At 39.6% G+C, this 25941-nt stretch overlaps 2 protein-coding genes across 2 annotated transcripts; both read left to right on the top strand.

The window, feature by feature from the left end:
* Positions 1 to 2034: 2034 nt before the first annotated feature.
* LOC121638285 (N-alpha-acetyltransferase 15, NatA auxiliary subunit) lies at positions 2035 to 18674 on the top strand. The gene is made up of 20 exons (XM_041982985.1): positions 2035 to 2225; positions 7655 to 7739; positions 7833 to 7937; positions 9271 to 9428; positions 9873 to 10007; positions 11809 to 11962; positions 12483 to 12602; positions 12697 to 12792; positions 12925 to 13031; positions 13161 to 13233; positions 13318 to 13487; positions 13591 to 13743; positions 14886 to 15014; positions 15123 to 15336; positions 15421 to 15614; positions 15738 to 15846; positions 15926 to 16024; positions 16119 to 16262; positions 16747 to 16844; positions 17165 to 18674. Exons 1-20 carry the CDS (start codon positions 2172 to 2174, stop codon positions 17360 to 17362), a joined length of 2595 nt encoding a protein of 864 aa, XP_041838919.1. The 5' UTR covers positions 2035 to 2171; the 3' UTR covers positions 17363 to 18674.
* A 2701-nt stretch (positions 18675 to 21375) lies between these two features.
* Positions 21376 to 25647, top strand: LOC121638286 (ras-related protein Rab-33B-like). The gene is made up of 3 exons (XM_041982987.1): positions 21376 to 22009; positions 24940 to 25118; positions 25197 to 25647. Exons 1-3 carry the CDS (start codon positions 21791 to 21793, stop codon positions 25522 to 25524), a joined length of 726 nt encoding a protein of 241 aa, XP_041838921.1. The 5' UTR covers positions 21376 to 21790; the 3' UTR covers positions 25525 to 25647.
* Positions 25648 to 25941: the final 294 nt, after the last annotated feature.

The following is a 25941-nucleotide window of genomic DNA, read 5'->3' as shown; positions in this document are numbered from 1 at the left end:
TATATATGGCATATATTTCAACATGTTTTCATCTCAGTTGTTTGTTGTGTTTTTTACTATTATTATTTTTATCTTTCTGAAGAACTTTATGAATAGAAATAAATTTACTTTGTTACTTATTAACATCTGACCCTCCATCTGTATTTCCATGCATGTAACCCTAAATAGTCAAATTGGGTTTCTTTTTTAGGAACAAACTGTGCTTTAAGTTTCAGCGCTGGCTATGAAAATAGCACATGTGACCACCCGCCAGTGTACACAGGCTTTGGCATTGGCTGATTTTTATATATTAAACTTTTCTTGGCTTAGCTCCTCAATATCTTTCTATCTACATGTCTAAAAACCAGAATTAATAAGGCCTTCACTTTCATTCTGTTGTACAGATGTTGGCCCTGCAAGTGAGAACAGAATTTGGAAAAAAGCTTTTAAAAATGTTGCTTGTTCCACTTCTAATGATTTACAGACTGATTAGAAATTAACAAAATTAATCTCTCTGGAGTAGTTTAAGTTGATTATAAAGGCTTAAGAGGAAAACTAACTTGGTCAATATGACTCCTAAACTTTTCTGCATGATTATTGTAATCATATATTACATAAAGCTTACTAAATGATGGCTGTTATATTTACTAACGTTTGTTTTGCTGCCTTCTCAGCCAGATCAGGTTTTATTTGGTTAAAAGATAAATTAAATTAAATTAAATAAACATCACTGACTGCAAAGTTGTTTTCAGGCAACATAGGATTGGGACTCTTAACACCCAATGTAGGGTAATGCCATCTTTTACCTCTTCCCACCAAATAATAGTTTTTGGAGTTTTGAACATGACGTCAATTTACAACTTATGATCCTATGAAACGTGTGAAACTTTAGCATCTTTTGCTGGGAACCAGCATAACTGTTTAACATCTTGGTTAAAACTACATTGTCCACGTTCTTTCCTTTAAGTCCTTTAATCTTAAGCTGGTTTTTTTTCCCGTCCTTTTCCACCCACCAGAGGTCTCCAGAGTCTCTTCTATCTCTAGCTTGCTACTAATCAAACCTACCGATCACACAATCTGAAATGCTTTGTATGAGCTGATTATCACATTCAGATGCCAACATGCTAATTTTTAAAAAGGCTGACAGTCCATGCTTTCCATCAGTTAGTAATGCAAGTATTGTAGCTTTGTTCATTTTCTTAAATATAAGATTCTAACCACACAAGTGCATGTTGCAATGTAATGAATTAGAGAGTAAGTACATGTCCCAAAACTTTCCTTCAAGATACTTTTAATGCAGTCTCACATTAAATCGTGTAAAAGCAACATTTTTTCTTGTTCAAAAAGTTGTAAAATTGTGAGATGGTTAAGTACTTTTGTTACCCATCTCAAACAAGTCAATAATAATAATAATAATAATAATAATAATAATAATAATAATAATAATGTGACCAATGTGAACTTCATGGGTATTTGTATCCGTAGATGTTAAGCAGACTTGATATCAGTTTTGGATGCAGATGGATGTGACCTTCCTCTGTCTTTGTCATCCTCTGGTTTCCCCCTCTCATTTTCTCATTCAGAGAGTCTAAAACAAGCTGGAGCTGAAACTGAACTGGTGCTACCGTAGTGGAGGCTACAGTTTCATGAAGAAGGCCACATCTATTTCACTTGTCTTTTCCTTTCACTCATGTTTATACTAGTTCTTGCAAAGCAACTTCCTCTGATTTTTCCTGGACTCACATTAGGGATGGGTGTGTTGATACTCTGGAGATGATACTTCAGTATCAGCCAGTCAAAATATCTGATTTAATACTTTTTTTAAATATCGAGACACCACTCTTCTAAACTAATATATATATAATTATTATTATTATTATTATTTTTAGTTCCATATTATATGAACTTCGTTTCACCACTGCAATGAAAAACAGCTCTAACGTACAAACTGATATTTATTATTGTTGGATTATTTTAGCACAAAGAAACCACTTTCAACGCCATTTTGAAAGGTATCTGCGCTTCCGTCAGCATGTGAGGAGGAAGTGTCTGAGGAGAGAAAACGGAGCAATCGAGCGGAGCGGCTGAGGCAGGCGTACCAAGGCCACCATCACTCAACTCGTCTGGACTACCCGGGCTAACTTTAGCTACATGTGCTGAGGTCGAGAGGGAAGCTGATCCCAACTGCAACGATGCCCACGGTTACTTTACCGCCGAAAGAGAACGCTCTCTTCAAGAGGATTTTGGTGAGTTGGTCGTTAAAGAGCTGCACAACGACAGCTGCCCACTTTAAAGTTCCACCAACGGACCCCTTATAGTCAGTGAAGCTGTCCGGTTGTTATCATTAGCCTTAGTATGCTAGCAAAAATGGCATCATTGAATGGGTTAGCTAACTCGGCCCAGATATGCGCTGTCATTGTAATGCCAAAACAGTAATCGTCACCCTGTTGATATCCTATAAAGTGTTCTCATAATTAATCACTTCTCTTGATTAAAAGTACTGTGGTGTCGGTTTAAATGATCAGAGTTGTCAAGCAGTTAGCGACAGGCCCCATACAAACAGCAAGTTATCGCGAGCCTCCATGGTAGCTAACTTGCTGCACACCCGACTGTTACGTAGCTAACAGTCGGTTGTGCTCGTGGGTTTCTATGTACTTTTCAGGCTTCACAAGTTGCCTTGGTAAAAGTTGTGATAGTTGGTTGCTCATTAGCGAAACGGATGCGACGTCCAGAGTGTTTGTTTTGTATCAGAACGGAGGTGTGCTAACGCTTTCTGGACAATTCATGCTTCTTAATCGGCTAACGCTAGCCAACCAAGTTAGCTTGGTAAATGTCAGTTTAAGTCTGTGTTGCATACATCCACCTACACACGTTACCGTTACTAGTCCAGGATTGATTTGGTCAACCTAGCTGTGTGTCTATATTACTACGCGAGGGAGCAAGGGAGGGACCTCTGTGACTGTATCAGCAAATCTGTAGCTGATTCAGGCCTTTTGTGCTTTTGCAGCTACACAGCCATATATCTTTCCGTTCTATGCTTGAATCTTTCTATAGACTCTGTTTATTTGCAGCCTGAACTAAGCTGTATGTAATTAAAAAGGGGTTGTGGAATTTAGTTGCATTTTCACGGACATGACAGTAAGTGAGCTCCATTAGCTCACAGCTTGTCAGCTAAGTCCTTTCTACCTCTGCCATGCTCATTGGTTGAATATGGTTCAACGTCACAGCTGGCACATCTAGTAACATACTTTCCAGGAACCAGTGTGGGCAATGACCACCTATAAGTCATTAGTAGGTTCAAATAAACATCATTGTTTTGGAAAGGAAAGGCAAGGTCTCTTTTGGTAGTAGGAAGATGTTAATCTGAATATTGGCAGAGCCCTGGCATTCAGTCACAACGTGTGACCTGCACCTGATCTTTAAAAGTATTTGCTACACTCCACATTGGGGTATTGTTTTCTCTTAAACAGCTTAAGACCACACTCACGAACAAAATAACATGCAAGCTTAGATTTTACCTATAAAACACTTAATAATTTCTTTTGGAACATTGTGAGCTATTATGGTTTATATTTAGATTAGCTCACGATTACTACACAATTGTTTGATGGCATCTTGAACATATAATTTGACACAATTGGTATATTGTATACAATCACTTGAATAAAAATAACAAAAACATTATATTTAAGTTTAAGTAAAATAATGTCTACATTATTTTACACTATTTGTGTCTTCTTCCTTTTCTATGGCTTAATTGTCTAAGTTGTTTAGTTTGAGATTAGACTGCATTTTGATGAGCACCATCATCCATTTAGTTGCAGTCCAGTAAAGAGTACAAGACAGCAATGGGACAGTAGTTGAAGACACTAATGCTCCTAATCGAAAACTAATAGCGGCATAAACTTAACAAACTTCCCCCAAAACAAATTATCCACAGCAGTTATTGGCATGGTATTTAATCTATTTAAGTTTAAGTATTGCAAAAGTTTTTAAGTTTGAGTTTATCACATTGCATTAAGATGTTAACACCTAGTCGAACATGAATGGTCAAAGCTATCACTTGGTATTTTAAAGTTCAGCTTCAAAATCGCACTATGTTAAAGAATCGCATTGGCAGGACTAATAAAGCTGGGCATATAAAACAAACTGCTTAAACTCACACAGTCAGTATTGAATGTTTTGTTAATGTTTCAGCTTGGATCTTGGATTTTGATATTGTAAAACTATGGAACTCACATTTTCGTTGACTTTTTTTTTTTTTTTTTTTTGGACTGTTGTGGCCCCAGGCCTTAGCCTTGGTTTTGTATGTAAGTTTCTGTGTTCGTGAGCATGTTAGCAGAGGTGGGAGAGAGTCAGTCCAACTATGGTAAAATGCTGCACAGTAATCCTGTTATTCTTAGCTGTCTGGAGAAAGTTTTTAAAACTAAGAGGTGAAAAATGAAGCAGCTGTTGGTGGCGGTCTTTAATTCAATCACCATATAATCATGTCAGCACAAAATTTATCCATAGAGCATCCACTGACCATACAGTTGTTAAGACATTAGTACAATAGACTATCAGTAGGTATATCACCCTTTAACCTCTTGGTGTAATTTTAGCTTTTTTAAAAAATTTATCCATTGAGTTTTACTTCAGTGAAACCCATGCAAGAACTTGGCCCTTCAATCTACTAAGAGTAAATCAGATTCTCTGAATTTGTTGTAACTCCACTAAAAGTTGAGATGGCACCTCTCAGTTTTATTCTTCACTAGCAGACCAAATTCTGCCAATTCTGGCTTGCAGGGGAGATTCATTACCCCGCTAAAGGCAGGACAGTTAGCTAGCTAGTTGTCAGATAGATAAATGGCACAGTTTGTGTTGTATTACAGTAGATCTGTTTCTTAAGTTTTAGGGGCAGTGTCAGTTGTTGCTTCTCCACTTCATTGTGGAGTCTAGATTTATTTCAGGTCTTTTTTACCTGTTAGGAACTTTGCCATCATTTGGTGGATTTAGCTGTTTTCTGATTAAGCTGACTGGCAACAGAATTACTGTTATCTCACTGCTTTGAAGCAACATTTGAGACTTTTTTTCTCTGGCTCTGGTCAGCTATGGAGGCAAGGAACTCTTCTCTTCACGCCTCCTTAAAAGTTGGACTGCACTATTAATGTCAAATTGTCATTTTTATATGTGCTTACTAACAGCTTTTCTGCGGGAAGTTAGTTCTTCCTTTAACTGGATCAATTCATGAGTAGACTGAATTTGTAGTTTTTGGGGGTAAACATAAACACAGCTCTGACCAACCAGATAACATACAAGCATGCATGCTTGTATGAACAACTTTCCAACAACTTAAATGTTAACTTTTTCTGGAGTATAAGCTGCTCTGTGGGTGTTATGATAAGCCAGCAAAGAGATGGATTGAAGTCTTCAAACTTAACTTGCAGATATTTAATATTTTACTTCACCTGTAGCAACATGCCCACATCGCTGGGGAGCTCTTTGTGTTGTACTTACAAATCTGCTTGGGTGGAACAGTTTATGTAAAGTTCAACACCCACTTGAAGTATTTCAATTCCCAAGCTTATGAGCAGTATTTATTATGTAGGAAAAATACATAATAAAAGAGCCCATTAAGGTGTACGATGTGTTGTTTCAGTGTGGATGTAAATGTGCACATTTGAAATAGTCACATAACAGGATGCACAATGTAGCTCAGCCCAAACTTGTTTCGATGCAACTTTTTCACTGTTTGACACGAAAAGAAAACTCAAGAGGTTTCTCATTTTTCATTTTTAATCAGTCTATAAATTCTGTGATATATTTTCTTGACTTTTAAAGTTCAGTTTTATTTATTTGTAAAACAGATTCTTGGTAATTGTTAACAAACATGAGCAAAAAACTTAAAATTGTTGCATGAGTAAATGAGCTCCACAAAGCTCTGTATAACATGAAAGCCTGATTGCATTGCCAGGCCAAGAAATACTAGTGACAACAAGTTGCTGCAGCCATGAGTTCAAATAGTTACGGCATTGCCTATTTTCTTTGTAATGCAATATGTTTTATATTGGACATTTTTCTCCTCCAGTTTCCTGACAGTTCAGATGTTTATGATTAGAATATGGGCAGAAGAAATGCCTGAAGTTAGCTGAGATCCATTTAAACTGTGCAATCGTTGTAAATTTATTAACTGAATTCACTCCCAGCACGCAGTGAAAAGACTTCACAAATATGAGCATTTTTGACTTGTAACTAAAAATTCTTCCCGATGCCGCTTTCTTCTCGCCACAGTGCAAATGCAGCGTTGATGTTTGAAACAAGGTTTCAAATGTTTTATCAGAATCAGACGTTGGCACACTCGGCTCCTTGTTGAGAGCCCTGCAGCCTTGAGCCACATGCTCCAACAGATTCTCTCTGAGACTTGGTGGGTTGAGTTATTTTGGTAAAGAACGTGCTGGGTAAGCACAGCTGGTGATCTTAATGTTACTAAATTTACATTAAATGCACAGATGCTTTTAGAATGTCTGACATCTTGTTGTAAACATTGTCATTTTGTCATATTCCCTGAGCTAAATCATTAATATCTCTGGTTTAAAGCTTTTGAGAAGCTAAGGATTTCAGAAAACTAACATCATTAAAATAATGAGGATTGTAGGCTGCATGGTGGAAGCTTCAGATGCAACTCATCTGTGTTTGAATGCTTTTGATTTTGCTGGTGGTTATGTTCTGCTCTGTGTTTTATACCCACTTCAGTTTGGAGGAAGGTTGACGCGTTCTTCATATAATTTCTCTAAATTCATACCATCTTCTCCAAACTCTGTGGCTCATGTTTCATTCCATCTTTTTATGGTTGGATTTCTAGTGAAGATCAAGCACAAATTGGATCCAGATGCTCTTTAAAGCGAGTATTAGGATTTTGTGTCCAAAGCAGGAACTTATGTATCTGTACTTTTTGCACCAGCATGCACAAACTTTTCTTTTTTTTTTTTTTCTTTTATAGTCCAATTAGAGTTCAGGTAGAACTTTTAATCTTTTCCTTATGTGCTGATCCCCATTTCTCATCTGCTGGAATAACCTTCTGCCTGTGGTGATGGTGCATTTATAAAATCCATCACCAGTCTTAGCACCCTTATGAAGTCGACCCCCCCCCCCGTCATTTTTAGAGAAGTGGTTGGTGGGGTAACAAAATGCTATCTGCCAGCTTAGCACTTCCTCTCTCACAAAGACATACAGTGACAGTCTTGCCTAACGAATTTTATTCAGCTTAATAACAGAGGTGGTGCACTATTTGTGCAACTGTGTCCTAAATTAAAACTTTGGGGCTAACAGCTTGTTATTTGAAATGGTCTTTGTGTCTGTAAATGGACTGCTTCAACATCAGGCGCAGCTTGTTTTTTCTTGTTGTAGAGGAAATCTGATCTTTGTCAATATTTTTAGTAATTACAGAAGATGTTGTTTATATGCACAACATGATATGATCATGTTGTTTTCAACCACCTTGAATTAGCTGTTTCTTGTTGCATATGAGCATAGCACAAGTGAAAACAGATTTTTGCTGTCATATAGAAATATTGTCTTTACATCAAGCGGATCCTGTTTAGTTGAACTAGGATGAACCAGGATGAGTGCTTATCTTCTATCTGAATATCACTTTTGTCCAATTAGCCTAATGTAATCTCCCTCTTTCCTTTAACAGCGATGTTACGAGCACAAACAATACAGAAATGGGCTCAAATTCTGCAAACAAATCCTGTCAAACCCCAAGTTTGCAGAACATGGAGGTAAGCAGCAAAAAGTGTTGATGGATGGAAAATATATCCTCTCTCTCTCTGAGTTTGTTCTTTACTGTCTACCATATTATTTTCTTGCTGCAGAGACGTTGGCAATGAAGGGCTTGACCCTGAACTGTCTAGGGAAGAAGGAGGAGGCCTACGAACTGGTGAGGAGAGGCTTGCGCAACGACCTTAGGAGCCACGTCTGTATCCTTCCACATTGCACTGCAAAAAGATGTACTCCATGTTGTTTGTTTTTTTTTTTAGCTAAAAAGCTTGTGTGATGCCTCGAGAGGGCTTATTGTAGCTGTGAAGCATACATTCAATACGTCTGTCTTTCTCAGATTCAGAGTGAAATCTGTGCACATATGTAGCAGATAAGTGATATCGCAGTGTCAGCCCTTCTAAAGTATCACATGCGATCTCTGAGCAGACACGTGGCTACTGTATCTTTTAAGCTGTTTCAGTATTTATCTCTTGATGTCTGCTTCTAGCAGAAGCTGGGAAACTATCATTTTGAATTTCCACTGTAATCTATTGCTGAAATGATTGTTGATAAATTGATTTAGATTTTTTTACGTACCTGTAAAAGGTAGTGGACAGTCCAGTTCTGAGTACATCATTGGTTTTAATCTACTCTTTCTCATAATATGAAATCTGGTTTACTTTTTCTTTTCTTTTTTTTTTTTTTTTTACCAAAATTCACTATTTTCTGTTTTGTTTTCTCCCTCCGAATTCTTCGTTTTACTAGGTAAGCTTATTTTTTCTGTGGGGAATGTGTGTAATCATGTGTTGGATGTATAAAATTTAAATAGTTCAGTAGGAAAATAAGGTATTATTAATTTGGCTCAAGGGGCCTTTATGACATTGTTGTCGAACAAGAAAGAGACGGAGGGAAGGTGGTCTGCACCAAAGGGCTCCAGGCCGGGAATTGAACCTGTACCAGCTGCATGGAGGCGCTGTCGTGTCTGCATATCTACATTATTATTTTTAATATACGACAGTCTCTCCTGTGCTTAGTTTTGTCGACAGATCTTTTTCCCACTGATCTTCTTCAGGATAGCTTTTAGCTGTAGCTCAAACACTCTGGGGGGGAGTGAGTCTGATAAAGGATGCTCTGGTTTTCACTCCTCATTTGTAATGCTTCACCAAAAGCGTTACAAACAAGGTAAAATAATTTAATTTTAAATATAAAATTCCGCAATTCTGCCCACGTTTTCTGCGTAGCAGGAATCATAGTCCTGTAAATGTAACACTGTGTCATTGGAAGCCTTTACCATCTACATGCTTCCACAAGTTTGAACTGTTCCTAAAGCGTTTCACTTTCAGTAGTTTCTCTTTCTAAATGGCAGTTTAGTGGCGATTGTTTGCTCAACTAACACAGGTTGTCACTACTGTAATCAAGTCATATCTGTTATCACAAGAAGGATGTTTGGACATGTAATGTCACTTTAAGTTTCATTGTGTGTACTAATATCTGTCTGATGGTTTCCAACCAGAGGGGTGAAGAGTGTGTTCCTTAACCGCCCCTCTGTCCCAGGCTGGCATGTTTACGGCTTACTGCAGCGCTCGGACAAGAAGTACGATGAGGCCATCAAGTGTTACCGCAACGCTCTGAAGTGGGACAAAGACAACCTCCAGATCCTCAGAGACCTGTCGCTGCTGCAGATCCAGATGAGAGATTTGGAGGGATACAGGGTGAGGACTGACTGAGGGACTTGGGGTCTGTGGGTTGATTTAAAAACCTGGTGGTTGTGGTAAAGGATTAGCCACATATAACCTGAAGCAGATTTTAGAGATACATGAACTTAAACACAAGGGGAACAAAGACTTGGAAAAAAAACTTTCCTGATTGCACACACTCCTACCAGTCACCTGCTTTTCTCCAGCCCTGATCGGGAGAAGACTGTGAAAATCAGATATCAAGTTGCAGTTTGTCCCTTCAAAATTTAGAGCAGCTCTCTTGGGACATAGCCCGGGATTCAGATTGAGGGAGACGTATGAAATGTTGAGATGAATGGATTAAAAATATGGATGAGAGGAAAGGGAAGATCTCTGAAGCAAAGTGTATTAGGTTTTCCTTTTAGCTCTGTTTGTTCCAGCTAGCAGGATCCTGTCAGTAAAATGTTATTTCTCCTGCAGGAGACACGGTACCAGCTGCTACAGCTGCGTCCAGCCCAGCGGGCATCCTGGATTGGCTACGCCATCGCCTATCACCTACTGGAAGACTATGAAATGGCAGCAAAGATCATTGAAGAGTTCAGGAAAACACAGCAGGTCAGACCCGATGACAGGCTCTGTATTTTTCTTACACTATGACTATCACAGTCTGGGTGAAGACATTATTACACTGCCCATTCAAAGAAAAAGAAGTCACCACATGGATTTAAAGCTAATGGGTAAGAACTTCCCATTGGATAATTATCACATTGATGAGTATGTTTCTGCTGCAGCAAGTTATTTAACCATAACTCATTCCTTAAACAGCTATGTTAGAAGACACATCCTGTAGTTGTTTTTTTAAGCATCAAATTATTGGCATCAAGCAAAGAAAAATCTAAGAAGATGCTAAAACTACTAAAATTTAGTTAAGAACTGTTCAACACGTAATCACATAATCATTTTACCAGTAAAATCAAAACATTAAAACAGCAATAATAGAATTCAGGGATAAGTTTAATAGTGAAATAATTTCACACGCACAATGTGGGGGAAAAGCTGATTATCAGTTTTTAAATTTGTTTTTCTTTTAGTGCATTGTGATGTACTGAATGACCAAGTTATTCCGTCAGTGGATTTTTTCTTTCCTGATGGCATGAGCACAGTTCAAGATGACAGTGCCAGGATCCATTGGGCTCAGATTGTGAGAGAGTGGTTCAGGGAGCATGAGTCAAGACCTGAACCCCACTGAGGAAGTTTGGGATGAGCTGGAGAAGTCTTTCACAGGGGTCCAACAAAGAGCCCAGGATAAGAAGCCAGTAGTTTGCTGTGTTGTAACATGAATAACAAAGTTATGGCTTCTTGTTTCTGATCTGCAAATTGATGAATTTAATTCAGTTCTGAGCCTGGCTTTTCATCTGTTCTTCTCAAGTGTTTTAAATATGAGTGTTGTTCACAGTAGTATAGCTCACCAGCTTTGTCTCTGGCTTGCTCCAGATAAGATCAGTCTGCTTCCTCCTTTTGTGCCATCTGTGTAAGACAAGCTCATATACACAAAGACTAATTTAGAGTTTCCTGAACACCACAAATCCAACCCAGCCCAGAGCAAGCCGGCAGAGCAGAATTCATCAGTCTAATAACTAACGTCGCTTCTGATTGTCAGCTGATCCTGCAACGCTGGTTTGGTGTGTTTAACCCCAAACTGACACTGTGCTGGTTTTCAATCCTCTGCTGAATCTTTGATAAATCACACATGCCAGAGGGTTAACCTCTTAAGCACATCTGGTTTCACAGAGTGTCACGTCAGGTCTGTTATATAAATATAGACGTGTGGTATCCACAGAAAGTCCAGAACCTCAGCTAAGAGCTCATTAAAACCACTTCCATCATTCCTCATCCGATGACGAGGACGTCATTCAGTGCCAAACTGAACACTGCCTAGCTATCTCTATACTACTGTAACACCTCTGTAACTCGGCTCCTTTTCGCTTCAGCAGCATAATTCTTTGCATGTCCATGAATTGTAATTTCAGGGTTATCTTAAGTTTTTTTTTTTTGCAAACTGCAGCAAATGTTTAAGCAGGCCGTCGTTTAATTTTATTCTATAAAATGCAAAAAAAAAACAAAAACAAAAAAAAAACGTAGGCGAAGAGAAAATTGCTCCATCGTTATTTACTTTTGATAAAAACTCACAGGTGTTCCTTTTGTTTTTATACCAAGATTACGTACATAGATTTGGTAATTGCAGAGAAATTCTTTTTGAGTCATCTTCATCTTAAACATCAAGAGACTCCTGGGGCTTAAGATTCTAAAGACAATGTCTTTCTTCCACTGATGTGTGAAAAGGGCTGTGGATGCGAGTGTAGTTTTTAATGTTAGTGAAACTCACACATGGTTGTTCGTTGTGCCTTCTGTCCAGACATCTCCCGACAAGGTGGACTATGAGTACAGCGAGCTGCTGCTGTACCAGAATCAGGTGCTGAGAGAAGCAGGTCTGAACAAGGAAGCCCTTGAGCATCTATCGAACTATGAGAAGCAGATCTGTGATAAACTGGCAGTGGAGGAGACACGAGGTGGGTCATTTCTGAGCCAGTTTTTACACCTTTGAGTCCTCTGTCAATTCATTTACCATAGTTTTTCCTCCTTTTGATGTAAGTAGCGGAGGTGAGGAAGAGGCATGAAAAGAGGAGCTTCACACATATCATAAACAAAGACCAAACCTTGTTTTGATTTTATACAAAATGATCCAGATCTGCACCTCTCCACAAAATCTCATGAAAATTGTGTTCGTAATTTCTCCATAACTTTGCGAGAGAGATGACATTTAAAACATACCAAAGCCTTGGTGGAGAAGCTGCATATATCCATTTATTACTGTAGACGGATTTTTTTCCCCTCATCTTTGATGGCAAAAAGATTTGTGATTATTAAATGTAAGTTGATGTGTCAACATTTAAGAAACGCCCTTCATGTTATAAATATGCAACTGGGCCATAATGCACAGTTCTGATTTACATTTTTACACGAAGCTGTTTCACATTGTTGTGTAATTTTAGATTAATGGTTTGAGTCTGTGCTCTCACATCTCTGCAGGAGAGTTGCTGCTGAAGCTGGAGCGTCTCGATGAAGCAACAGAAGTCTACCGACGCCTGCAGGAGAGAAACCCCGAGAACTGGTCCTACTACCACGGTCTGGAGAAAGCCCTAAAACCAAGTATAACTCTTAGCTGTTTCTTTTTAAAACACTTGCCTTTTCATCAGTGACCACAATGGTTACAGAAAGTGCAACTTCATTTTTGTTGTTACAGGCAGTGTAGAGGAGAGACACAAGATCTACGAAGAAGCCTGGGAGAAGTTTCCCAAAGGACTAGTTCCTCGCAGGCTGCCCCTTAACTTTCTGTCCGGTATATCCAATTATCCTTTCACAAAAATGTCCACTTTACATTTATTTTGAAAGCTTTTTGTAGTTGTATTCCAGCTTTTCTGCCCCTTAGTTTGTATGAAAGTTGTGGAGTAATTGTTTATGATATGTTCAGGTGAAAAGTTCAGAGAGTGCCTGGACAGGTATCTGAGGATGAACTTCAGTAAAGGCTGCCCGCCCGTCTTCACTACACTCAGATCACTGTACAACGACAAAGAAAAGGTGAGGCTGCTGAGCGTAGAGATTTCTGATGCTGCAGTCTCTCAGAAAATGCTGCAAAGGGAATAATTCTGCTGTATTTTATCGCACTGCAGCTCAGATCATACACTTACTGTCTCTTTGCCATTGCAGGTGGCAATAATAGAGGAACATGTGGTCGGCTATGAAACCTCCTTAAAAAGCTGCCGAATGTTCAGCCAGAATGGTGAGATGATTTGATAGTGATGACTTTGATGTAGTTATCTGCTGCTTTGAACGCTGAGGAAAGATTTTGCTTTCACTCTTGCAGATGACGGCAAAGAAGAGCCTCCGACCACATTGCTCTGGGTGCAGTACTTCCTTGCACAGCACTACGACATGATTGGCCAGCAGACGCTTGCTCTAGAATATATCAATGCCGCCATTGAGAGCACGCCCACACTCATCGAACTCTTCCTTATCAAAGCCAAGATTTACAAGGTAACACGCTGTACACTGCATATTTGAAGACTTGTTTATAATTTTCAGTGGAGCACTGCTGCCGTACTGCTTCCTCGGGTATTGACCTTTTCCTCTCCTGCAGCATGCTGGGAATATCAGAGAGGCTGCCCAGTGGATGGATGAGGCTCAGGCTCTGGACACTGCCGACAGATTCATCAACTCCAAGTGTGCCAAGTACATGCTGAAGGCAGGCATGGTCAAAGAGGCAGAGGAGATGTGCTCCAAGTTCACACGGGTGAGAAAAACTGTTTGCATGCTGATTGCTGACCTAAATGTCAGGAACAAAACGTAGGATTTTAAATCTCTTAACAAAGGATTGATTCAGTTGGAAGCTGACTTATAAATTTTCTTAGCAAATTATCCGCTTATTGTAGATTTAAATAAGATTAAATGTTTATTATAAATATTAATATGGAGTGTTTGCAGTGTTAAAATTTACAAGACAAAGTATTGAGTATTATTTCTCCATCACTGAAGATGTGATAAATATCTTGTTGCAGTTCCAAGGGGCCAAGACATTCAGTATACAAATGTTTGGGTTTATCATGTTGAAGTTCTCTCCAACACAATAGATTTAATGGAGGAGAAAAAAATATTATGCTACTTTATTTATTTACAGGTTTAATTTTTTTTAACTTCACATTAGTGAATATGTTCTAAATAAACACTACTAAGTTTTTTTAAGGCACTTTGTAATTTCAAATCTTTGACCAAAGGCCTAGATTTTTCTTTGATTTAAACACTGGCTAAAAGGTGAATTTTATCAACCCTACCCTTAAATGCAGTGATTAAATAAAATTAGTTAATTCACCAAAGAAAAAGAAAACAAATTAACATTCATCTTTAGTGACACAAAGTTCTGCATAACATATTGCATATGTAATACATATGTTGTTTGTCACAATTTTATGTTTAAAAAAAGTTACTGAAAAGAAGCAGGATACTTCCTCAATGTTTTTGTATTACATGATGCAAATGTACGCTAGATTTTAAATAAAAAAATGTGAACCTGAATGAAATGCATGTTCTGTGGTCCACCTCTTGCTGGTTGAGCTTCCACGTTTTACGTAGAGACCCAACGTCGACCTTTAAGCAGCACATGGAGGCAAATTGGTAAAGTTGTGTTTTAAAAGAGAAGATTAACAATTCATTTTATTGCAGAGTTTCAGGTATGCAGAAGTATAGAACTTTGTAGTAGTTTAACAACACTGACATCTTGATGCTGTTGGTGGAACAAGAAAAAACAAGTGAACACACAGTGTCTAAGGAGCTGTGGTCAGCATAGTCTGTTTAATTCAGACCTGGAATAGTAACATATCGAGTTCGTATGACAGCAGAGCACATCCCTGCGCTCACATGCAGCTTGTGTGTTCTCAGGAGGGCGCATCAGCGGTGGAGAACTTGAACGAGATGCAGTGCATGTGGTTCCAGACTGAATGTGCGCTCGCATACAAAGCCATGAACAAGTTTGGAGAAGCCCTCAAGAAGTGCCACGAGATTGAAAGGGTGTGTTTTGTATCAGGACCTTTTCTCATCATTATAAGTTTGAATGAGACTCTTCTCTTGCATGCATGAAGCCTGTTGTAATTGTCTATCGTTCATAATGTAACTCAGCATTTTGTGGAGATCACGGACGACCAGTTTGACTTCCACACCTACTGCATGAGGAAGATGACACTACGCTCCTACGTGGACCTCCTGAAGCTGGAGGATGTTCTCCGGATGCATCCCTTCTACTACAAAGCAGCCACTACTGCGATCCAGATCTACCTGAGCCTCCATGACAATCCTCTGACTGATGACAGCAAAGAGCTGCAGGCTGACACCGGTCAGAGGCATTTCCTGTTTGTCCTACTCCGTTAGCATCACATCTGGTCCGCATTTAACGCCTCCTTTGGCCTCTTTTCTGCAGCAAATCTCTCAGACAAAGAACTGAAGAAGCTGAGGAACAAACAACGGAGAGCCCAAAAGAAGGCCCAGCTAGAGGAGGAGAAGAAGAATGCAGAGAAGGAAAAACAGCTGAAGAACCAAAAGAAGAAGAAAGAGGATGATGATGAGGAAATAGGAGGGCCTAAAGAGGAGCTCATCCCCGACAAACTGGTGAAGGTTAGAGAGGGAAACAGGAAGCGAGCAAATCAGCTGGGCCTGATTGATGTGATGCCTGAATTTTTTTTTTTTTTTTTCTCTGTCTCTTTTTCTCGGGTGTATCTTCCTGTTGCATGTTTACAGGTAGAAAATCCACTGGAAGAAGCCATCAAGTTCCTGATGCCGCTCAAACAGCTGGTCAAAGACAAAATCGACACGCATCTTATGGCCTTTGAGATCTACTTTAGGAAAGGTTGGCATTCAGGAGCTCATTGAAATCATGCTTTACTTTTTTTCTGTTGCTACATTTCCAATCTTTATTCTCCTCTCAGAAAAATACTTGTTGATGCTCCAGTCAGTGAAGAGGGCGTTGGCCATTGACCCAGACAACCCGTGGCTGCACCAGTGTCTCGTGCGCTTCTTTAAAGGAGGCAAGTACACGGTCCAGCATCTCTTCTCCTACATCCTTCCCTTCATCTCATTTGACGTGCTCCTCTTCCTTCTTTTTCCTGTTCTACATTTTAGTCTCTGAGAGCAAGGAGCTGCCGGAGGTGGTCAGGACAGTTCTGAAGCAGGAGATCACCCGGCTGTTTGGAGACAGCAACGCTAAGAGCTTCAACCAGGCCTACCTCAGCAAGCACTCCAACTCCATACCACACCGACTGGCCGGTAAACATCTTTATTCACGTGCACCTGCACTCACTAAGCTCAAGCATGATACACATGTGCTCTGAAACTCTCTACCAAGCCAGACAGACATGATGAAATTAGTCATGTAAAAATTAGTGTTGGGGTAATAATGATCAGATGCATTAAGATGGAGCTGTTGAAGATTTTCTGAGGTGGTTTTCTGATGTCATGATTATCGATTATTTTTGTCAGAGAAATAATCACAATTTTACAAATATCATGATTATTATGCATTACGCTTTACTTTTTTCAAGTTCTTGATGCAAACACAATATAACCTCACCCTCTGTTTGGGCCTTCCCTGACTTCTACCGTGTCCCAGTTAACTTAATCTGTAACTCATGTCCCATCTTTAACCTTAAATTTTAAGCTGTAAATACTTGTCCTCTATAATGTCTTCATCACAGACACTTAATTAGCTCCTAAACTTTCCTCAGACTCATCCTCTGTTTTCTTCATGCAGCTGCTAAGATGATGGCGTACCTGGACTCGTCAACAGAAACGAAAGCAGCGGAACTGGCCACTGACCTGGACGAGTCGCTGGACAACAGAACCGTACAGGTCTGTGTTCACTGTTGGACCTGTGCTGTTCCTGGAGTGAACAAAATAGTTTTTATACTGTTAAAATGTTGTGAAAATATAATGGTAGAAAGAAAAGAAAACAGGCTAAAGTGAGTACTTTTCGATAATTATAAAATGTTGTGGATGATAAAAGGGTGAGACAAATATTGGTATGATATTAAAGTTTTAGACAATCCAACAGTAGCAACTGCTGAATTTTTCACTTTTTACTGTAACAAACTTTAACGTCCTGTCGGAAATGCTGTTAAATTAACAAGGCTTGTTTTTTATTTCATTTCCTCCCCTCTCATCACGGACAGATCTGCACCGAGGTCCTGGAGTGTCTCCGGAGCGGCGTCCTGGGCGACTGTAAGGAACGAGCGGAGACATATCGCACCGAGTGTCACAAGCTTTACCCCTACACACTAGCTTTCATGCCCCCCGGCTACGAGGAGAACACCAAGATCGCAAACGGAGACGTTTCCACAGAAACGGAGGAGCTAGCCAACGAGATGTGAGCGCGACCGAACAACAGCGGATGCGATAAAGGAATTGGGCCAAGCACAGAGCCTTGTGGTACGCCTGGCAGCCATTTTGAAGAGCCAGACACAGGAAGCAAAAATGGGTGTCTCGTCGTTAGGGCTCGATTTAAATCGGGTCTGACCTGGCATGGCTTGGCTCTCTCCCTCATGGGTGAAATTCAGGACTGCGTGTGTGTGTGTTGAGTGCGTGTGTGAGCATTTGTGGGTAACTGGGGGGAAAAAGAGGAAGATGACAGTTTTACTTTTTTAACAGAGTCTACAACCATGCTGAACATGAAATTAAAAAGGTTAAAACGGGAGAAAACTGATGCAGTCTGCTGGTTTCCTCTCCGATGATCGATCAACAGTGACGGCAGCCGCTGGAGCCGACTGTGCTGCTCTAAGTCACCTGTCACACACTGTGTTCCCTTGTTTTAAATCTAATTTAACTGAAAATAGGACACAGCTGTCACATGGGGACTGAGTGGATCTGATCTCTGATCTGTAGGAAGCTGAGTGGGACGAGGTGCTGAGGACATCCAGCGACCACAGGTGAATCTGCTGTAAAACTCACTCCAGTAAACTACTGATCTTCGGTGGACTGCGTGAGAAAGGCCTGATCCCTGCAAGGACGCGGCTCGCCTCAAACGTGAACAGTTTTTGATCAGAATGTGCTTCCCTCACAGCTCCGGGTTCAACTTGGGAATATGTAATCCTCTCTGGTCTTATGGAGCACTTTGTAGCACAGAATAAAAGCTGTAAAGATTGTGTGTTGCGCTCCTTTTCCAATACACTGCTACTCTTTATTCATTTTTACATACAGTAATTCTGTCAAATGGGTAAACCTGAGCAATACCATAGTCACCTCCCTGTCCGTAATGGATCGGTGTAACTGTTATTGATGATTATCATTTCTTGATGTGATTTAAAAATGGTAACCTTGAGCCTGAAGGCAGAGACGTGTATTTGTTGCTGTTGTTGGAAATGGTTTTATCTGCATGTACAAAGTGCAAATGAGCCTTTAGCACTTCCATCAGAGGGATCTCCTCTGATGGAAGTGGCTCCTGTATTGGTGATAAATCAGCATCAAAACCTGTTTCTAATGTGACGTACATTAAACGTTACAAGGTGAGAAGATGTAGAAACACCTGGAAATAACATTACAACTTGTGTTCCTCTCATTTTCAGTGATCTCTTCCCCTTTTTCCTCTAATTTGGGTTCTAATGTGAAAGGTGAAATCTGAGATGGTGATGTATGATATCTGGATTTTTTTTTTTTTTTTTTTTATTAAAAAGGAAGAAAATGGTTGCTTTTTTTTGTGTATTTTCGCATGTTTTCTTGGACGAGCTGCTGCGGGTTAAGAAGTCTAGCCCAGATGTGTCACGCTGTGATAGTTTCCATATTTTCCACTCTACAGTAGTTTACGTTGCCAAGTTGGCATCACCTGAACAGTAAGTTAAAAGATATCTTGACATCCTGCTTATTAAAACAGTTTGTATTCTTCCTGCCAGTATGTGTCTGACTGGGTCTGAGGACAAAGTTCTAGTGTCCGTGAATCCTAATTTAAAATTAAAACCATACATTTATGAGCTGCATGAGAAGCAATAGCTCTAACTCGGACACTTCCATGATCACCGTCTGAGCTCTTCTCAAGATACCAAAAACTGCAGTGCAATAAAGTTTCTCCAGTCCCAGCAGTCGAGCTGGAGTAGTTTGATTCTCGGGTTCAGCCTTTGGGAGTGTTACATGTCATTGTCACTGCTTTTCATCTTCAAGCTATTCTAAACATTCAAAATGATTTTTAGAGAACCAATAAATTTGAAACCAACAATGAGGAGGAGACTGTTCATTCAGCTGCTCTACAACTTCAATTCTAAAAGCGTTGTGACGCTGTGTAAATTAAAAACTGCGATTTGCAAATCTCAGCTCATATTTTATTGCTACTAGAACATAATGTATCAGAAGTTGAAACAGACATTTTACCATTTCATCGAAAATATGAGATAATTTAGAATCTTATGACAGCAACACGTCCGTATAAAGTAGTTCCAGGGCGATGTTCAGCATGGTGTAAAAAGTAGTTCCAGGGTGATGTTCAGCATGGTGTATAAAGTAGTTCCAGGGCGATGTTCAGCATGGTGTAAAAAGTAGTTCCAGGGCGATGTTCAGCATGGTGTAAAAAGTAGTTCCAGGGCGATGTTCAGCATGGTGTAAAAAGTAGTTCCAGGGCGATGTTCAGCATGGTGTAAAAAGTAGTTCCAGGGAGATGTTCAGCATGGTGTAAAAAGTAGTTCCAGGGCGATGTTCAGCATGGTGTAAAAAGTAGTTCCAGGGCGATGTTCAGCATGGTGTATAAAGTAGTTCCAGGGCGATGTTCAGCATGGTGTAAAAAGTAGTTCCAGGGCGATGTTCAGCATGGTGTATAAAGTAGTTCCAGGGCGATGTTCAGCATGGTGTAAAAAGTAGTTCCAGGGTGATGTTCAGCATGGTGTAGCATCCCCTCTTCTTTTAACAACTGTCTGGGAAGTGAGGAGACCAGTTGCTGGAATTTTGGAGAGGAATGTTGTCCTATTCTGGTCTGATGCAGGATTCTAGCTGCTCTACAGTCCTGGACCTGGGTTGCTGAATTTCTGCTTTCATGATGCTCCAGATGTTTAGTATTGGTAAAAGGTCTGGACTGCAGGTAGGCCAGTTCAGCAGCCGGACTCTTCTCCTCTGAAGCCATGCTGCTGTGGTGGATGCAGGATGTGGTTCAGCATCGTCTTGCTGAAATCTGCAAGACCGTCCCTGAAAGAGGCATCTGGATGGGAGCAGATGTTGCTCCATGTACTTTTCAGCATTGATGGAGCTTCACAGATGTGGAAGCTGCCCACGCCATAAGCACTAATGCAGCCCCATCCCATCAGAGATGCAGCTTTTCACCGGTCCACTGATTACAAGCTGGATGCTCCCTCTCCTCGTTAGTCTCCCTATAACCTTGTTTTTTTTTGTTTGTTTGTTTTTTATTTTATTATTATTATTTAGGTGTTAGCAATTTTTACTGTTTGTTTTCAGGAAGTAAATCTAATTTCCATCAACTTATTTCTTACATTTCAGTTACGAACATTGATTTCTGCTTTTTTGTTTGTTTTGTTTTGTTTTTCCATTTAATTTGTTGTGCATTTTTCTTTCTTCGGCCACATTACTTTGAGTTTTTTGTCCTGATGCTGTGACATTTCTACCTTCTCATCTAAAACTTTGTTGTTTCCCTTTTTGTTTGTACTTGCTTTAGATCTTGCTTCAAAACTTTTTGAAGTTTATTTCTGATCTTTTTTGTTGTTTCAGTGGCAGCTTTTCCCATCGGAGCCATGTTTTCTGCTGATCAGCAGGTGCACCAGCTTTTGAAACTCTGCAAGCTCTCATTTTAAATGCAGATTCATTTAGACTTTAGACTTGTCCACATATTTGTTTCGGAAATTAAAATTACAAGATTATTTTTTAAAAATCCATCAGTAACAATAGTTTTATTTAATTCCGAACTTTTACAAAGCCAGGGTGTTTTTCTGTTAAATCATCCTTATCATATCTGACCTTTTCTGACTTAATAAAACAGCTAAATGAACATCCTTCAAGAATTTTCAGTCCATTTATTTACTTATTTGAGGGGTGTTTGACTTGAGACTGTGAAACTACACATGTAGAAAATCATCGTGTTGAAGAACCAGACTGCAGGCACATTTGGGACTAATCTGGGCTACTTAGGGCCACAGATTCCAGCAGTTTCCTTGTGGACTACTTGTATTTGTTATGTGGCTATGGGCCAAACCAAACTGCAGATGTAGGCCATGTTTGGGCCAAACATTTCTTGGTGTCTGGGGAGAGTCTGCAGTAAGCAGTCAGAAATGTGACAACAGTGAGGATCCACCAGCAGGGAGCAGCAGCGCGGGGGTCTCAGACAGGTGTTACACCAAAATGTACGCTATCGCCCCCTGCGGTCACAGATTCTGATGGGTTACAGATTTTAGTGTAACATTTGTAAAAGGAAGGGTTGGAGGAGGAGAGCGAGGGCTGTTGTTTCCATGAGTGAGCTGATAACTTTTTACCATCTTGACAAACTTTTTTGTTTTTCCTACTGCTTACAAACGTCGCTGTGTTGCAGCTTCCGCTTTGACAAGGGTTTGTATTATTTAACAGCAGGGAAGTTTGTAACCAAACATTTTAGTGGAAAATCAATCAGTCTTATCTGCCTTGAAAGAAACTTGCTCTATGAACTCTCCACCCTGAAGCTCCACTCATCACCATACTGTCAGATAAACAGTCTGCAAAACGAGACGGCCCCCATCTCCTCCTTGTACACCCACGCAGGTCATCACCACCGTGGATCGTTTCTTAAGAGCTTTTGTTTGGTGTGACAAACTCTAAAAAGAAGCAGTAACGCCGGGCAGATGGAGTCTTCTTTGGAGTTTTCCGGCTCTCTGGGGAGTGTTTCGTCTCTTTTAACCCGTTGCCGGACTTTCAAAGTGCTTGTGATCGGAGACTCCGGGGTGGGAAAAACCTGCCTTACGCACCGACTGTGCGCAGGAGAGTTCCCCATCAGAGTGGAGGCCACCATCGGGGTTGACTTCCGCGAGCGAGTGCTTGATGTTGATGGAGATAGAATTAAGGTAAGAGGTAAACTCTCGTATCACCTACAACTAAACAGAATGAACTCAGTTTGTGCTCAAAAAGAAACCAAAGTCCATTTTTACGCAGAGCTGTGAGTTTTTTCTGTTACCTTTAGATATGTCAGGGTCTTGTGCTCGCTCTGCAAAGAGGCTTTGTTAAATTTACACAGGATCGTTTGTCTCTGAGCGTCAGAAAATTCTCAGGATGGCAGAAAATCAGCAGAACTGCATGTGTTTGCAACCTGGAAATCACATAAGAGTTTCTGCGCCATGTTTTCTGTGAGCTTCAACGCATCTTAAATCTGATGAGACTTTTTCAAGGTGCAGCTATGAGAGAAAATCTACTGTTTTTATTAGAGTAACTCAATTCTTTAAGGGGGGAAGAAATTGTTAGGAGTGGGTGTGTTTTTAGTGTTTTGAAACATCCACATGACAGAGGAAGTGTCTGCAAGATGAGAACAAGGGTTTGTTTATGAACTCAGTTTTTTTTGCTGAGTTTCATGTTGTGTGGTTTTAGAAAGAAAATCAGAGATTGACAATGAGAGAATTAGCCAATGGATTGTATCAACCCAGACTTCTGAAGAAGTGTATTAAAATGTCTGCAGCATGTAAAGCAAAGAGCATCATTGTACCCATTATTTTAAAACCGAGTTAAATAGAGACCAACCAGACAAAAACCTGATCTGATGAAATTAAGACTGAACTATTCCCAGCAGTGTGTGGAAGAAATCCAACACCTAACGCCTCAAAAACACTATTATTGTAAAACTTGGTGATGGCAGCTCATTATATGGAGATCTTTCCAGTGAAGTGCTGTGAGTTGGGAGACCTGTCAGGATAGAGGAAAGATTGATAAGGTTCCCAGTAGACCCGAAATCTGGACCAGAACCCTGTAAAGCTTTTCTGCTGAGAGCCTAACATGGCTGTGCACTGGTTTTCCCCATCCAGTCCAGCTGAGCTACAACATTTCTGCCACAAAGAATGGATTAAACCTAAAGATGTGACAAGCTTGTAGGATAATTCACAATTAGGTTTGAGGCAATTAAAGCTACTTTTAAAATGTCAGGGGTCTGGATACTTATCTAAAGTAGGTCATTTCAACCTGTTTTAGGCTTTTTATATATTTATAAGATGGGCCAAAATTCTTGGAGAATGTTTTGGAAACGTTTATACCAGCAATTCACAACAGGGAATCAATGCCAGAGGTGTGCATGTTAAAAATACAGGAGAGAACACACGGTGTAAACTCTGCTCTGTTGACGTCAGTGTTTTCTTTTACAGTAAGGGTAAAGATAAGAGAAATGAGTCTGTTTTTCTGTTGATGGCGAGGGAGTAGCCATTTAACCATCTACAGAGACCCAAGCTGAAACACTATATGAACACCACTCATTGACCCTTAAAAGAAAAGTAGTAAAATGGGGTTGGACCAAATGGTGAAGTCATGGGTAGGAATAAGGATTGGACCCAAATGTTGCAAGCACATGCAGCCTCCTTAAAATGAAAATAAAGAACATTTAAAATATATTTAATTAAGTTGTAAAGTCTGTTAACAAGTCTTAATCTTCCAAGTCTCTGCAAACCCAGTCTATAACCAGCCATGTCTCAGTTTGATGCATCTCAGCTTCTGATTATTAGACTCTGAGATGTGGTTGGGCTTTCTAGAATGGTTTTAGAGTGGTTCTCTTCAGACCTCTCTGGCCAAAGTTTTAGAGTTTTTATTTATTAGTCTAAGTCTGAATCGACACAGTTTACCTGTAGGGAAACTCAGGGTTCTGTCTTGTAACAATACTTGTCGTTGTTACTCTGTTGAGCACACCTATTTAAAGCATGTTTTCTCGTTTATGCATGGGGGTGGATGGCATATTTGCAAATTAGCCACTTCATTGGACATTAGTGAGTCATCCAAGACACCACCACTTACTGTAGAATAAATAAATAGGTGATTAAATTATTTGTCTGTCTGTCTTACAACATACATTCATTGTATTTGTCAAGTTTGACTCTGTGATAAACAGGACATGATACAGCCATATTTTTATAGAATATTTATATGAATATGATAACATTATTTTATAATTGTGTTTATAGAATAGATTGAAATAAACTAAATAAAAAGTAAAATAATCTTAAAATAAAGAAAAGCATAACTGTACATGTCTGTAGAAGTAAAATATTGTATGTGGGGAAAAAATGTGGCACTGATTCACCAGAGGGTTAATGGTGTTTTAAACTTGTGCTTAAAATATTTTTATTTCTGTATATTCTGTAGTTTTATTTGTGTTGTTCTATGAAGCACTTTGTGACTCTATATCTGTGAAAGTTTTATTAATATTATTATTATTGTTGTTACTGTTTGTGTTATTATTTCTACTACTTCTACTAAAAAGTCAGAAATTTTTGGGTTCCTTAAGCAAGCCTGTCACACAAATGATAATAATTTAAATAATTTAATTGAATTAGAACTTAAAGATTTTTCTTACCAAGCTACATTTAGGACGTTTTTAGAGCCATAATAACGTTATTTGAAAGCACTGACCTCACTGAAACTCAGGGAGGCTATTATTCACTCCAATGTCATATTTATCACATTTAAACAGTCTCTTCACCAAACATGTATGACGCTTCTCTCTGCCGACGTGTGACGCCTCCACCATGTTTGTTTTCTTTCAAGAAATTATGACTTAATGAAGAAAAGAATTCAGACCTTCTAACAACAAAAATGTTGTGATTATTCGTGTGTTTCCTCTTAGAGATGACTCACTCTGTCCACATGTTTGCGTGCTTCTGCTTGGTTTGAGGTATTTCAACACAGGGACTTTCTTTCCTCCGTGCGCCTTCGCTCATTTCCTCTTTTTTGTGTTGGTCTGCCACCTTCCTCTGCCATCATATTCTCTTACTTTCTGCTTTAAATTTCCCCTCATCCACATCAGCTCCAGCTGTGGGACACGGCGGGACAGGAGCGCTTTCGGAAGTCCATGGTCCAACACTATTACCGTAACGTCCACGCGGTGCTCTTTGTTTATGACGTCACCTGTCCGGCGAGTTTTAATGGGCTGACTGCTTGGATAGAGGAGTGCCGGCAAAACTCAGTGGGTCATGAAATACCCAGGTGAGTGCATCATCTGTTTTTACTTAAAGAACATGAGTGATGTTTCTCTCATGTTGCACCTCTTTGTCTTCCATCTAGATTCCTGATTGGAAACAAGAGTGACCTCCGTAATCCCAGCAGGACTGAGCGACAGGTGAGCCAGGAGCAGGCAATGAGCTTCGCCAAAAGTCATGGCATGATCTTCTATGAGACATCTGCCAAGAATCCACAAAAGAAGAGGATGAACCGGGGAGGTGGCGACAAGGAGGTGGTTTATCAGCAGGATGAGGTGGAGGACATTGTCACTGCTGTTGGCATCACTCTGAAGAGACATAAACTTTCAGCAGTGAATTCCCTGACATACAGTGGCTCCTTTAGAATCGTTAACAAGAAAAGACCAGAGAAAGAGATCTGGAGCTGCTGCTGAGTGACAGACGACTGTTGAATTTTCCTGACTGAAGACTTTTTTTTTTCCTTTTTTTTAAGCTTTTTCTTTTAGTTTGTACAAATGTGAATGTCTGTAAAAATTAAAATAAATTTTTGACCAGTTTTCTTTTGTCAAACCTTCCCCTACCACAGACAAGGTTCAAATTTATAGTCTTAAATATGTGTGTATTTGAAATTTTGTGTTTATTAGTGATCATCTTGTTTAAAAATAGCTGCACAATAAAATACTGTGAGTATAAAGATTCAAGTGACCTTTTAAGATGAGATAAGCTTTATTCATTCCCTAAAGGGAAAATTTCTTTGCCACCAAACATCTCATATATTCACAATGAGAAAAAACATGATAAAAAACCTTAATTATATAAATATACAAAAAACATTGTTAAAAAAAACTACA

Source organism: Melanotaenia boesemani, chromosome 4 (assembly GCF_017639745.1).
Source record: "Melanotaenia boesemani isolate fMelBoe1 chromosome 4, fMelBoe1.pri, whole genome shotgun sequence".
In the NCBI taxonomy this organism is placed as follows: Eukaryota; Metazoa; Chordata; class Actinopteri; order Atheriniformes; family Melanotaeniidae; genus Melanotaenia; species Melanotaenia boesemani.
Note: the sequence above shows the minus strand (reverse complement) of the source record. Positions and strands in the feature narration are given on the sequence as shown.

Bases quoted from the DNA above. Each gene is read 5' to 3' on its own strand.
- LOC121638286 (XM_041982987.1), top strand. From the start codon at position 21,791: ATGGAGTCTTCTTTGGAGTTTTCCGGCTCTCTGGGGAGTGTTTCGTCT. The intron at 22,010-24,939 runs GTAAGAGGTAAA...CATCCACATCAG, and splicing joins TTGATGGAGATAGAATTAAG to CTCCAGCTGTGGGACACGGC. The intron at 25,119-25,196 runs GTGAGTGCATCA...TCTTCCATCTAG, and splicing joins GTGGGTCATGAAATACCCAG to ATTCCTGATTGGAAACAAGA.
- LOC121638285 (XM_041982985.1), top strand. From the start codon at position 2,172: ATGCCCACGGTTACTTTACCGCCGAAAGAGAACGCTCTCTTCAAGAGG. The intron at 13,234-13,317 runs GTGAGATGATTT...TCACTCTTGCAG, and splicing joins CCGAATGTTCAGCCAGAATG to ATGACGGCAAAGAAGAGCCT. The intron at 15,847-15,925 runs GTTGGCATTCAG...TTCTCCTCTCAG, and splicing joins TGAGATCTACTTTAGGAAAG to AAAAATACTTGTTGATGCTC.